We start from the raw sequence: 14,873 nt of genomic DNA, 5'->3' as shown, positions 1-14,873 counted from the left end.
TCAGCTCAGACCCTGCCCGAACAAAGACCTGAAGCGGGTCCTCAAGTTCCGTCCGGCGTGACATCCTGACTGCAGTTGGGCGATTCCTGTCCCCTGGTGACCGTCCTGCTGAACGCTCTATCCGGTCTGTGAGTTACAGTGGGGATTAGAGCTAGGTGGAGACAGTTTGGGCTGTGTCTCAAACTTAGAGCTATAGCGCTCCTAGGTATATACCATAGCGTTGTACAAAGCTCTGTGACAGCTCTTTTACTTTCACTGTCTCTCCCTTCCAGCATAATATTTTGCTGCCTATCCTATACCTACTATATGTGATCAGTCTGGTAGTGTGTGGTGATTGCTGGGTGTTCTGTTGAACCATGGCAGGGGGTAGCTCCAAGAGGGTTACTTGCAAGAAGTGTGCTGTTAAATTTACACCTTCTAAGGAGGGAGACTCTGTATGTGATAAATGCGCTGCTTTACCCCCAGCTCCAGAGTCCCCCGTTCATACCCCTGTTTGGGCATCACAATTAGCTGATGTGATGTCTCATTTAGCTTGCGAGCTCTCTGCAGCTCAAAAGGACAGAGAAACTTCCAGAACTCAACAGGCTTCCTTGACTTCTGCTGTGCAGAGCTTAACAAAGGCCTTGACACCAGCAGAGGGCGCCATTGCTTCATCTTCTAGGCAAAATCCCCCTACCTTACTCAGGAAAAGGGTATTACAGCCCTCTGGGGATTCTGGGGAGTATGACGATATGCCTGATCTGGAGGAGGGCGAATTTGCCCTTCCAGATAATTATGATGATGATGATGATGAGGTGGAACCTGAGGCTCAGGCGTTAGTTGCGCAAGAGCCGGCCCCAGCCACTCCAGGTCTGGAGGACCTTATACATATGGTAAAGATTGCCTGCAAGGTGTCAGATGACACAGACATTCCTGCTCGTCCTTCTTTCTTTGGAAAGAGACAAAGGCAGTCACCCACCTTCCCCCCAGCGGAGGAGTTGGATGAACATATATTGCAGGCTTGGAATCATCCTGATAAAAAATTCCAGGTACCTCAGAGGTTTCTGGCTGCTTATCCTCTTCCACCGGAGGGTAGAAAGAGAGTCGAGATTCCTCCAGTAGTGGACTCTTCAGTCTCACGACTGTCCAAAAAGACGGTTCTCCCGGTGCCGGGTGCAACCACTCTTAAGGATACTTCTGACCGTAAGTTGGAGGTAACCCTTAAGAACATTTTTTCAGCAGCTGGAATTATTCAGCGTCCGGCCCAGGTCGGGTGCTGGGTAAATAAAGCCATGGGGGTATGGGCTTCTCAGATCCTAACAGAGGTCCGTGAGGGCTCTGACCCTGCTTCTATTGTTCAGTTGGCTGAACAGATCCAGGAGGCATCCAATTATCTAATAGACGCCTCTTCTGACGTCTGCATGGTTGCAGCCAAGGTTTCGGCCTTATCTATATCAGCTCGCAGAGCTCTCTGGTTACGCCAATGGCAGGCTGACGCAGAGTCCAAGCGTGCTGTGGAGGCCCTGGCGTTCAATGGGGAGGTTCTTTTCGGGCCAGAGCTCGACAAGTGGATCTCCCAAGCAACGGGGGGTAAGTCCCACTTCCTTCCCTCAGCGGCTCCTCCAGCTACACGCAGGACCCCTCAAAGGCCCTCCTTTCGGTCCTTTCGGCCTACGACCAGATTCAGAGGTCGTTCCAGAGGCGGAGCTCCATCTAGAGGCTCCAGAGGACGAGGCAGAGGCGCCTCGGCAGCTGTCCAGGAGCCCAAGTCCTCAAAGCCAGCCGCATGACTGTCCACGGTCCCATCTGGGGGATCCCAGAGTCGGGGCCCGACTGCTGTCCTTCTGTCACATCTGGCTGCAGTCTTGTCAGGACTCGTGGGTAAGGGATCTCGTGACCCAGGGTTACAAGATCCATTTCAGGTTAGTCCCTCCAAACAGGTTTTTCAAGACCGGTCTCCCAGTCTCAGGAGACAAGGCGCAACTTCTGTTGTCAGCAATCAACAAGCTGCGGACAACGGGAGTTGTGATACCAGTACCCGAGGATCAACGTACTCAGGGATACTACTCCAGTCTGTTCCTTGTGCCGAAGCCGGATGGCTCGGTAAGGCCTATACTAAATCTAAAGGATTTGAATCCGTTTCTACAAGCGGTCAAATTCAAGATGGAGTCCCTGCAGTCGGTGATTCAGGGACTGGAACAGGGAGAGTTCCTGGTATCCTTGGATATCAGGGACGCATACCTGCACATCCCCATCTGGCCTCCTCACCAGGCCTTCCTCCGGTTCGCTATACAGGAACAACACTGGCAGTTCCAGGCCCTGCCGTTCGGTCTCTCATCGGCCCCCAGGGTCTTCACCAAGGTGATGGCGGTGATGATGGAGGTCCTCAGGGCACAGGGGATTACCATCATCCCCTACTTGGACGATCTTCTTCTGAAGAATCGTTCGAGGGAGGCCCTGTTGTCCAACATACGACTCACCCAGGAGACTCTCATCAGTCATGGGTGGATTCTGAACTTTGCAAAGTCTCAGCTACAGCCGTCCCAACGTCTTCTCTTTTTGGGGATGATTCTGGACACCCAGCAGATGAAGGTTTTTCTACCGCCCGACAAAGTTCAGTCCCTGCAGGTCCTGGTGAGGTCGGTCTTGCGACGGCCACAGGTAACGGTGCACCTTTGCACCAGACTCTTGGGGAAGATGGTGTCCTCCTTCGAGGCGGTACAATATGGCCGCTTCCACTCGCGCCAATTCCAGTTGTCTCTCCTTCACCAGTGGTCAGGGTCCCACCTGCATCTTCAGCAGCGGGTGACCCTGTCTCCTCGAGCCCGTCTGTCTCTGCTGTGGTGGCTCAACTCCGAAAACCTGCAAAGGGGCAGGAGGTTCGGCATATGGGAGTGGACTCTCCTCACCACAGACGCCAGCCTTCGAGGCTGGGGGGCGGTAACGCTGGAACACCAGTTCCAGGGTTTATGGACGAGGCAGGAGAGCTTACTCTCCATCAATGTGCTGGAACTCAGAGCAGTCTACTATGCTCTTCTGCAGGCGGGACACCTGCTGCGGAGCAGAGCAATCAGAGTTCAGTCCGACAACGCCACAGCCGTCGCCTACATAAACAAACAGGGCGGCACTCGGAGCAAGGCGGCGATGAAGGAAGTAAGCAGGATCATCCTCTGGGCTCAGAATCATGCTCAGGCCTTGTCAGCGGTGTTCATCCCCGGAGTGGACAATTGGGAGGCCGACTTTCTAAGTCGGCAACATGCCCACCAGGGGTAGTGGTGCCTCAACCCTCAGGTATTTCAGTCCCTAGTACATCGTTGGGGGTGTCCGCAGGCGGATCTGATGGCGTCCCGCCACAACTTCCAGCTCCCAACATACTTCGCGCGGACTCGAGATCCTCAGGCCGCAGGGGTGGACGCTCTGGTCGCCCCTTGGCCGTTCCAGTTCATTTACCTCTTTCCTCCCTTTCCGCTGATACCTCGGGTATTACAGCGCATTCGCAGGGAGGGGGTAACAGCGCTTCTGATAGCGCCGGATTGGCCCCGGCGCTCGTGGTACACCAACCTGACGGATCTTCTAATCGACGAGCCGTGTCCGCTACCTCTTCAAGAGGACCTCCTCAGTCAGGGTCCCTTCATCTACCCAGATTTAGGACGTCTACATTTGACGGCGTGGCTGCTGAGAGGTCCATCTTGAGACATGCAGGTATCCCTAGGGCGGTGATACCTACAATGATGAGGGCCAGGAAGGAAGTCACCTCCAGACACTATCATCGTATTTGGAGATCCTATGTGGCGTGGTGCGAAAGACGCAGAGTGTCCTCTACTCTGTTCAAGAAGGCTCGGTTGCTCCTGTTTTTACAGGAGGGGTTAAACTCTGGACTTAGACTGAATACACTTAAGGTGCAGGTTTCAGCACTTTCAGTTTTTTTCCAGAAACGTATAGCTCTCATTCCGGAAGTCCACACGTTTTTCCAGGGGGTGCTGAGGCTTCAGCCCCCTATTCGTCCGCCTACGGCTCCCTGGGACCTAGAGCTGGTCCTCAGGTACTTGAGGTCATCGATTTTTGAGCCGTTAGAAGAGGTGGATCTTCGATATCTCACTTGGAAGGTGGTTCTTCTTTTGGCTCTGGCCTCGGCCAGGCGCGTTTCGGAACTGGGGGCGCTTTCTTGTCGCTCACCGTTCCTCCAGTTTCACCCGGACAGAGCAGAGCTCCGTACCAGTCTCTCCTTCCTTCCAAAGGTGGTCTCAGCGTTCCACGTGAACCAACCCATAGTGGTTCCAGCATTCACAGAGGCTTCACCTGAGGATAGGACTTTGGATGTGGTGAGGGCCCTGCGGATTTATGTCTCTCGCACGGCCTCTCTTCGCAAGACGGATGTCTTGTTTGTTACCTACGACCCAGTGCGTCGTGGATGGCCAGCTTCAAAGCAAACGCTGGCCAGATGGATCCGTCTGACTATTCGTCAGGCATACCTTGCTGAGGCTCAGACGCCTCCTACTAACATAGGTGCGCACTCCACCAGATCGGTGGGTCCTTCATGGGCGGCTGCCCGTGGGGTCTCCTTGCAACAGCTCTGTCGTGCTGCGACATGGTCGGGTCGGCACACCTTTGTGCGCTTTTATAGGTTTGATACCTTTGCGGCACCAGCTTCTCAGTTTGGCCGCTCTGTTTTAAGGGGATCTCAGCGCTCACCCACCCGGGTTGAAAGCTCTGGGACGTCCCCAGTGTAACTCCAGTGACACCTAGTGGATGAAGGAGAAACAGGGATTTTGTACTTACCGTAAATCCTTTTCTCCGAGTCCACAGGTGTCACTGGACGCCCACCTCAGCGCTGTTCTCCACCTGTTACGTTCAGTGTTAGGTTCCTATTGGGTAACCTCTGGAGTTTTCCCTTGTCAGGGTCATTTAAACATGGTTATTACACACCTGTCTCGTCTGGTTTGACTCTGTGTGTGTTTGTTTTTTCATATATATATATCTTTTTTCTACTATACGTATTGAATGATGTTATGTTGTGATGAACCTCCTCTCGGATGTGTGTTATATCTTTCTGCTCCCTTTCGGGCACGATCTTTATGACTGCCTGGGAGGGGAAGTAGAAGGGGAGGAGTTGGTCACACTGATTAATTATTTTAAAGTGCCCATGCTCCCTGTGGTCGCCTTCTATTCCCCAGTGTAACTCCAGTGACACCTGTGGACTCGGAGAAAAGGATTTACGGTAAGTACAAAATCCCTGTTTGAAAACCCATGCAGTTCCTCTTCCCTGCCTGAGGTGTCGCTGTCTGCTGTGGTGTTTCTAGCACAGGTCTGGTTTGCATATCAGTGCTGATATACAGACCACACTAAGGAAGAAGCACTACAGCAGACAGCGACATCCCAGGCAGGGAATAGGAACTGCATTGGTTTTCAAAGATAGCGGGTGCTAAAGGGGGCCTTTTTGCCTCCTAGTAGAGTTGGCCTCTCTCACGGTGTCGCACGCTTGCGAATTGCGTATTTAAACAGTGTGGACACTCTGATAACACTGCAGTCATTGGAGTGGATTGCAGCCCCTGGGATTCTACTGGGAGGTGAGGGGGTGCGTAGGTTAGATACAGTACATGCATGCACTGAAGGCCACCATGGATTTCCACGGCACCACCCTGGGTGGACTTTCACACGATTAGGCACTTGATGTGCCAAATTTTGCATGAGATACAATATATCGCATGTGATTGAACACATGCAACTCACGGGAGCTGCAAACGGAGAGCCGGTAGACGAGCTGCAAAAAAGACAAACACATACAAAGGAATTGGAAGCCACTGATCAGCCGAGAGCTCTCTGTCAATCAGCGACCTCCCATTCATTTGTATGTTTGTTTGTTTTTATTTTATTTTTTCTAATTTGCCCGACTCTGGGCTGCACATAAGATCTACAGTATCTTCTGTGCAGTCCTTCCGAGTCCGATCCCTGGTTCATTCTCTCCTTATTTACTGCTTGGGCTAGTGCAACCTCTTCCTTGCTGGCCAACCGTCCACTATTTCCTTTACTTTGCGTTTATACATTCTATAATAAATACTGTTTATATGAGAATGAATTGTTGGTTCTGCTACCTGTTTGAACACAATGTATATTGTTGGAGTGTGGAACGTTTTATCAGCATTCATATTGACACTGATTGATTAGAATGTCACCAACACTTCTCTGATGGGCTAGTGCTGAGTTCTGGTACTTCAGGCCAAGTGGCCCCCGGTGGTGGCTTCTAGGTCTGGCTGTGATGTCGGGATGACTCATAGCGGTAAGCAGATCTCTAATCCTACCCTGCCTCCCGTAGCCTAACCAACCCTTATTGCCCGACATATTAACTGACAATGTTTTTAACAATATCGACATTATGATTGCGGTTATAAATGATGACTTTAGGACTACGGATAATTCAGCATGGATCGCTAATCATCCAATTAGCAAATAGAACGATTTGGATACTGGAAGACTGCGGATGTGATCCGTACACATGACGCATACGCAAGTGTGATTATCAAAACAAAATGCATATGTATCATTAACGCAATCCCCGCAACAATTTGACTGATACGGTGCTGGCGTTTGGGGGGTGGTAACCAGCCATTTTGTGGGAGGCTCAGAAAAAAACGCCAGCATGCCCTGTCTGTTTCAGGGAGGGTCTGTGATGTCATCATGAATGGCCTCATTCGTCTCAGTCGCAGATTAGTGGAAACGTCATAGCAAATCACATTTGCGCAGACTGAAAAAAGCCATTTGATGGTTTGGCATTTGTGTGTGGATAGCGATTAGCGAACCATTCACAATTTATTTGCAGATTTCCCGATACAAGTCCGTTGAAAAAATTTTGAACATTTTTTTAAATCTTCATGTTCTATCATGTACTCTCTAGTGGTAATGACTTGTGCAAAGTGTGTGAATTGTTTGGGAATCCTCTATATATGGCTCATTAGTGATCATTGTTTGAAATTCCTGATTGGATCTACTAAACAAAACCACACGTGTTTCTTCCTGTCTACCGCTATTAAAGAACCGTAGCGTCATGTATCAGCAGTGGTTGGGTATTTGCATCACTAAGCTGCAGTTTCTGTTTGGGCAGGAGCCAGTGCCGCACGAAGGTGGCAATCAGTGGATTTACCTGTAAATGAAGCTTTGCCGGCGTGCGTCCTCAGCGTGATCAGTCCGGATCTGCTCTACGTATTCCCAAAGGAAAACAGAGGTGAGATGCATGCACCTCCAAATGACGGGTCTGCCCCTCCTGTGTAGAAGGTCCCATGGTCACAGCGGTCTTTCATGGGATAGGTGTTTTATGTGTTATTATAAATGTTCTCGTGACGTCACAGAACTGTAAGTTATTGTAGCTTTAATGGGAAACGTATCAAGCCTTCTGAGCGTTATCTTTTAAAAGGTTGGGTAGTGTGTATGGGGGCTTATATCTGATAGTGATATACACTAAACCAGGGGAGGCCGAACCTGTCCTCGAGATCTACTTTACCAACAGTTCATGTTTCTCAGGCCACCTGTGGCTCTCTAGTAGGAATGAATGCAGCAGGTTTGGAAATGTGACAGTTAGTAATGACTACAGCTGTGCACCAGCTAGGTGGTCTGGGGAATGTGACAGTTAGTAATGACTACAGCTGTGGACCAGCTAGGTGATCTGGGGAATGTGACAGTTAGTGATGACTACAGCTGTGCACCAGCTAGGTGATCTGGGGAATGTGGCAGTTAGTACTGACTACAGCTGTGCACCAGCTAGGTGATCTGGGGAATGTGGCAGTTAGTAATGACTACAGCTGTGCACCAGCTAGGTGAGCTGGGGAATGTGACAGTTAGTAATGACTACAGCTAGGTGAGCTGGGGAATGTGACAGTTAGTAATGACTACAGCTGTGCACCAGCTAGGTGACCTGGGGAATGTGACAGTTAGTAATGACTACAGCTGTGCACCAGCTAGGTGGTCTGGGGAATGTGACAGTTAGTAATGTCTACAGCTGTGCACCAGCTAGGTGGTCTGGGGAATGGGACAGTTAGTAATGTCTACAGCTGTGCACCAGCTAGGTGGTCTGGGGAATGGGACAGTTAGTAATGTCTACAGCTGTGCACCAGCTAGGTGGTCTGGGGAATGTGACAGTAATGACTACAGCTGTGCACCAGCTAGGTGCTCTGGGGAATGTGACAGTTAGTAATGACTACAGCTGTGCACCAGCTAGGTGGTCTGGGGAATGTGACAGTTAGTAATGACTACACCTGTGCACCAGCTAGGTGATCTGGGGAACGTGACAGCTAGTAATGACTACAGCTGTGCACCAGCTAGGTGCTCTGGTAAACGTGGACCATTGGTAGATCTCGAGGACTTGTTTGGAAATCCTTGCACTAGACGATGTGCCTGATATCGACAAGGGCAGATGGAGGAAGTGCTGATAATGCGCCGGAGCGCGCAGATTCCACAACATAGACTTCAGTTTAAAATATTTGGGGTTTGTCATTCTGACCTGTTGGAATCGGCACAATAATTAACTATCTTTGCGTGTGTACCCAGCATTACTTGTTGTTCATCTCCTGTTTGTGCTCAGTCTGATGTATGAAGGGATTGCCTCTGTCTTCAATTATGTTGTAAAGTGTAATTTTTTTGTGTGCCTGCTCTGACAGTGGACGTGGGAAAGCTCCAGCAGGTGATGATGGATATATATAATCACTGCAGCGCTGGGACAGACCGGCAGGACTACATGCCAGAGGTCGGAGAAGCCTGTTGTGCTAAGTTCACAGGTCAGTGATGTAAGAGGTTTGTGTCACTGAGCACAGGACGGGAAATAAACCGTTATCTCTGTGTTACGCGCATGCACTCTACACGATTCGGGGCTGCTGGCGTAACGCAGCGCGAATGTCTCACCAGAATTTTACAATTCTAATGAGCCAGTAATATTTGGCATTATCACCTGAGAAGCTTTGGTATATGCCAGGAGAGCATCGTCTTCTAGACTTCATGTTGCAATGCCTGCTTGTAGGGATGAACACTTTCCTATGTAGGAAATACGGGATGCCCCACTGTTTCAGCTCTGCCACATTATGCTGTAGCAAGTAAATAATTTCCACCTGGGTTCACAGCACGCTCAATAGTGTTCATTCTAGCACCCGCTATCTTTGAAAACCCACGCAGTTCCTCTTTCCTACCTGGGATGTCGCTGTCTGCTGTGGTGTCTCTAGCACAGGTCTGGTTTGCATATCAGTGCTGTTATACAGACCACACTGTGATAGAAGCATTTCAGCAGACAGCGACACCCCAGGCAGGGAAGAGGAACTGCATGGGTTTTCAAAGATGGCGGGTGCTCGAATGAACACTACTCAACCAGGGTGGCTTGTTGTTCCCTTCTTCTGTAGACGTAGGGTTTAATCCAGTTCAGTGTGACGTACTCACGGGTGCTAGGCATTGTGGCAGCGGCTGTACTTTACGTCAGCCAAGAGTCGCTCATAAGTGTCCGCTGCCCCGCAAGGCTTCAAACACTCTTGTGCAATGTGGGGCACTAATTCACATGCCGCTGCGGACATTACAATGATACAGCAGCAGCAGCACATCGCACCTTTCGCAGTGACTGGGATTGACCTCTTTAAGTATTTAAATTCCCCTTAATTCTATCACATGCAAATCTTAATGCAGTGTTTGACTCTTACACCAGTGTAGCAGGAGTGTAAGGAAGCAGATTGCGGGCCAGATGCAGATCAGCTCCTACCTGTCATGTCACAGAATGTGTTTGAAAAATGTCAGAAAGGAGCTGATTGGCTGGTTGTTTATCACTCTCCATTTTATCACTTTTGATGCTTAGTGCATCTGGCCCTGTATCACATTTATACTAATGTTGGCTCTACCACCCCCAAACCATGAAAGTGCTGGCATAGTGACCTGAATACCGGATAGCGTTCCCCAGCCATCTCAGTGTGTCACTATGGCAGATTCCCAGCACCGCACATATTTGGCTGGTAGAGTGCAGCTTGTGACACCAGTCTGTAGCTAAGGTGTATAGTACTGTGTGCCCAGAGTTGCTGTGAAACGTTGCAGCATTCCTAACGGTTGATGTGATGTCGCTTTGTACCTGCAGCCGATGGTCACTGGTACAGAGCTGTGGTCCTGGATGTCTGCGAATCTACAGCCACTATCGCTTATGCTGATTATGGCAACATGGAGAACTTACCATTCACCAGCCTTCGCCCCATAAAAGAAGACTTCCTAAATCCTCCCATGCAGATCATAAAATGCAGGCTAGCAGGTGAGGTGTTATTTTTAAACAAATTTATTTCATTATCTATGTAGTAGGTCCAAACGTGTTTTTGTGTCAAAGCAACATGGTCCATGAGATTTTAGTTTAGAGGATTCATCAGGAAGATTGTAGAATAATTCATTTTAGTTTGGTGGCACCCTGGTTAAACACTCTGTCACTATATTTTGTGTTGTCTTCTCTGCAGACGTTAGCCAATCAGGAGTTACCATTACCACTCCTGTTTTGCTGCCGAACCGTGAGCTCAGATTGACTCTCGGGCCTGCTCCAGTTTTTTAATAGCCCCCAGACCTGCTCCGATACAGCCGGGTGGGTTGTCCACCTCTCTGCCCAGCTGTTGCCATTACCGCAAGTGCAACACTCTGCCCAGCAAGGGGAATGCCGGGCAGAAAGGTGCACCTTGCAAATCTGGTTGCCATTAGTCATAACTTGGTCGCCATGGTGACCTAACCCCCAAGATTGTTTGAGCCCTGCACTTAGACAAGACATTGTGTAATAGTTTCTTAACAGATATTATTTAAATATTGAATTATCCTTTCATTTATCCTACAGTAATTTTTTTTCTTCAATTTTCTAATCCCCCCCCCCCCCTTTTATATTTGCCCATAGATGTGCTCCCAGTTGCTGAGCAATGGTCGCCAGACGCTACACAAGCATTGCGTGCTGCATTAATGGGGGCTGAGGTGTCTATCACTGCTCTGGCTGTAATCGATGGTACATACTCTGTGTCTATGGAGACGCCGCAGGAAGCAGGGCCTATACGCATGGATGAGAAGCTGGTGGCGGCTGGTCTGGCCAGATACAGGGCATCAACATTCGTGACGAGCGGCTGTCCAGGTGGTCAGTGTCTGATATACAATGATCATCATTTATTTATGTGGTGCCAAAAGGGTTCTGTAGCTCCGTATAAAGGGCCCAATTCAGGTGGGCTCAGTAATATGCGAACATCGCATATTACATCGCCGCTTATCGAGTGCCTGGGACTGCTTCATTAAATCTCTAAATGCACTCTTTATGCATTGTTGCCGTGTTGTTTTGAGTTTGCTGTAAGAAGTTACTTTTCGGGTTTTTGTTGTAAATCCCTTTTATAACCTTTATACTGTTTAATTTACAGAACGAGAAGGGTGCTGCTGCCGTGACCTCCAGAGCAGGGTAAGTATAGTTCTGGGCTGCCCTTCATGTTCTCCAGCACTTCAGTCACTAGTGTACGCAGAGCTGATCTTTTGGTCGGTTCTCAAATCTCAACACATTCTTTAGTGGTGTCCGGAACAACTGCCCCCCAGCACCTGGATTTTATTTGAGGCCTGTCCAAGAACTTTACCCGCTTTGCATTTGTGGCTGATTCCACTGGGTCCGTTGAGGCTCCTCCATCTGTCCCATGCTGCTGTAGTATACAACACTGTGTAGACCAAAGTGGTTGGACCATGCACTTGGATATTACGGCCGATCAGCTGCTCATATACCTCCTAATACCAAAGAAGAACGCAGCCGGCCCTTACAATGGTGTAAAGAACTCAAACGCTGCACAGTGGAATAATGGTGGCGAGTGTTATAAAGTGACCAACCAAGATTTACACTTCTCAGATCAGATGGATGTGTTTGGGTTTAGAGATTGGCACCTACGGTAAAGCATGTAGATGGTGGTGCTGTGCTGTGGGGCTGTTTAAGCTGCTTTGGAATGGTGCCAGTAGGTGTAATGCTCGGTCACATAAACTCTGAGAAGTATAGAGAGTCTCCATAACTGTGCTACAGTTCTACGACAGTGGCGAATGTTTTATCAGGAGGACGAGGCCACATGTCATGTTTCCAGGAAGACACCGGACAGGTAACTCAGAATATTTGATGACCCGGATGGACTCGCAAGCTCGGAGTCCAGATCTTAACCCCATTCAGAAACTCTGGGAGGAATTGGAGCCGCAGTATATATTTTAGACCAACTCGACCTTCTTCAGTGTCACAGCTGGTCACTGTACTTAGGGTGGAATGGCAAATCCTACCCCCGCTGTTGCCCAGAAACTTGTGCACAGTTTGCCAAGAAGGCGTCTGCAGTAATCACTGCACGCTGGTCCCCCTACAAAGCACCGACATCAGTAACATTTACTGTCAGTGTCCAATCACTGTTGTCTACATAGTGTCGTTTTCTTGCCATTTGTAATTATAAAGCAGGCACTTATTGAACATACATAAGTGTAACACTTGAAGTTTGCTGTTTATAGGATGGGATACTGTGACTTCCTGCACAGAGTGTTAAGGCCCCCATACACTAGCCGATTTTGGTCAGATTTCAGCCAGATCAGTCGGATCTGGCCGAAATCAGACCAAAATCGGCTAGTTTTGATGTCCCCTCAGATCCGATGCGCGGTCCCGTGCGCATCGGATCTGCGTCGGGTGGTCGGACCTGCTGCACGTCCGACCACCCGACTTCGGACCTAGTGGGGCGGCGCGGCGGTGGAGGGAGCAGGGGGGGCTGGGGACGCTGCGGGGGTCACAGGCGGCATAGAGTCGGGCAGGGGGAGCCGGCGGGAGCTGTCAGTACGGAATAAAAAAAAAAAAGCCCATACAATGAATGGGCGGCCTGTGATTGGCTGAGCGCTCTCTCAGCCAGTCAGCAATTGGCTGAGAGAGCGCTCAGCCAATCACAGGCTGCCCATTCATTGTATAGGCTTTTTTTTTCTAGCACTGACAGCTCCCGGCTCTATGCCGCCTGTGTCCCCCGCAGCGTCCCCAGCCCCCCCTGCTCCCACCAGCAGCCCTGCTCTGTAGCCCCCTCCTGCTCCCCGGGTTTTTTACATGTGCTAAATCGAGACGATTTATCACATGTAAAAAATGGCACATCAAGTGCCAATCTAATCAAGCTCCCCCGGGGAGCAGCCGGGGAAGCTCAGGGGGAAGTCGGGGGCGACTTGTCTTAAGGACAAGTCGCCCTAGTGTATGGGGGCCTTTACACAGGAGCATCAGAGAGAGATGTGCGGATTCCGTAGGTTGTAAAACAATAATGAAGGTGTTTGTTTTTATTATACTATAATAATGCCACATGTGTCTAGACGTTCCTTATCTTGTGAGCGTCCCGCTGTGCTCGGGCTTGCCCTGCGGTATCTCTTCATCTGGTGTTTGTGTTGACTGTAGTTAAAACACCAATAAGAGGAGAGTCTATCACAGGCTCAGCAGTGTCCTGGGCTTCAGTTAACTCCGTGTAAAACTATAAACTGTCCTGTGCACCAACAACTAAAAAGCAGCAGTATCAGGAAATGAGTGCAATTAAAGAGAACGGACAGTGGGTGGGCAATTATTACTTATAGACTGTTATAACTGTTCATCTGTTGTCAGGCAGGCAAAGCGCGCCATGGGAAACGCAAACAAGTGTATAGGTGCCCATATACTTGTCCGATTTCACCCAATTCTGACGGTTAGGGCCCAAATCGGTCCGTGCTGATTGGAGGTCAAAGAATAAATCTTATGTGCAGTCGTCAGCAGCACATCCCGGGTGCTTTTTTGCATCCGATCCCAGCGGCCGTCCTTTGTTTTGAAAGTTGTTATTTTTTTAATTCTCCTGCCTTCAGCTCTCTGTGAGTACTAAGGTGGTCATACACTAGATCAGGCATGTCCAACCTGCGGCCCTCCAGATGTGCTAAAACTACACATCCCAGCATGCATTGCCATCATTCTAGCATTCCCTAATAGCCAAATTGTGGCAAGGCTTGCTGGGATGTGTAGTTTTAGCACATCTGGAGGGCCGCAGGTTGGACATGCCTGCACTAGATCAATTTATCTGAGGCTTGAACACATCAGATTTCCCTTGATCTCCCGGGAGTGCTGCATGTCAGATTTTGTTACACATTAAAGATATTGCATGAAATTGATCAACCTGTGACAAATCCCATGCAATTTATCTTACTGCATACACTTGTACCGTACAGTTTATGTGATGGGCTGTTCTACAGGGTGTATGGGGGGCTGGCCTAAATATGGCAGGCTGTGCAGTGTCCAGCAAGGGTGGGCGGCCAGGACGGTGGGCTTACATGGATGCACATGTGACACTAGGCACTACTTTAAAGCCCGTAGCAGTAGTGCCTCTAATACATGTAGTGTGCCCAGTAGCAGCAGTACCGTAACTAGACAAAAAGTGAGGGCATGGGGTGTATGCAATAGACCTTTATGCCTGGGCGTGGCTTGGACGAGCTAGGTGCCGGCAGCAATTTTCTGGAGCTCCTGCACCCCATCCTGCTTCATATCCTTTTTAAGCTGCCAGACGCCCCTGCACCTGACGCTAGCAACGGGACATCTGCCTGTTTACCTGGTGCCCCTCCTGGAAAGTTGGCGCAGTCTTGATCTGCCGACCCGACGACTACATCTGCCGCGGCCTACGATTGCCCCGGCTCCCGGTCACCATTGTCCTCCACGGTCGGCTGCTCTGCTCAGACTGCAACATCCTGATGGTAAAGTGGCCTGGGGGGGTGCGCGCTGGTGTTATCCCCGGAATGTGTTAGCGGGAGAAGCGGCTAGCGGTCCCTGCCGAGACACGCTGCTGCAGTCCGCACGGGGAGTGCCGGCGCCATCTTGCCTGGCTCGCAGGTCCACCGGGCAGCGCAGCAGTGGGGTTTGCTGTACACCCTGCCACTTCAGG

The 14,873-nt window shown here is 49.9% G+C and overlaps 1 protein-coding gene and 1 non-coding gene across 3 annotated transcripts in view; one reads left to right on the top strand and one right to left on the bottom strand.

Annotated features, from left to right (window-relative positions):
* TDRD1 (tudor domain containing 1) overlaps positions 1–14,873 on the top strand; it is a 137,685-nt gene that overhangs the window by 113,149 nt on the left and 9,663 nt on the right. For both annotated transcript variants that reach the window (XM_083149757.1, XM_083149758.1), the window contains 5 exons: positions 7,079–7,198; positions 8,628–8,744; positions 10,073–10,240; positions 10,859–11,089; positions 11,364–11,401. In XM_083149757.1, coding sequence (XP_083005883.1) covers positions 7,079–7,198; positions 8,628–8,744; positions 10,073–10,240; positions 10,859–11,089; positions 11,364–11,401 — 674 coding nt within the window. The remainder of the gene's footprint in view (positions 1–7,078; positions 7,199–8,627; positions 8,745–10,072; positions 10,241–10,858; positions 11,090–11,363; positions 11,402–14,873) is intronic.
* Positions 10,591–10,725, bottom strand: LOC146012818 (small nucleolar RNA SNORA14). The gene has a single exon (XR_014445818.1). It is a non-coding gene; the product is annotated as a small nucleolar RNA SNORA14 (small nucleolar RNA).

The sequence above is a fragment of the Crinia signifera genome, chromosome 6, assembly GCF_055691185.1.
Source record: "Crinia signifera chromosome 6, ASM5569118v1, whole genome shotgun sequence".
NCBI lineage: Eukaryota > Metazoa > Chordata > Amphibia > Anura > Myobatrachidae > Crinia > Crinia signifera.
Note: the sequence above shows the minus strand (reverse complement) of the source record. Positions and strands in the feature narration are given on the sequence as shown.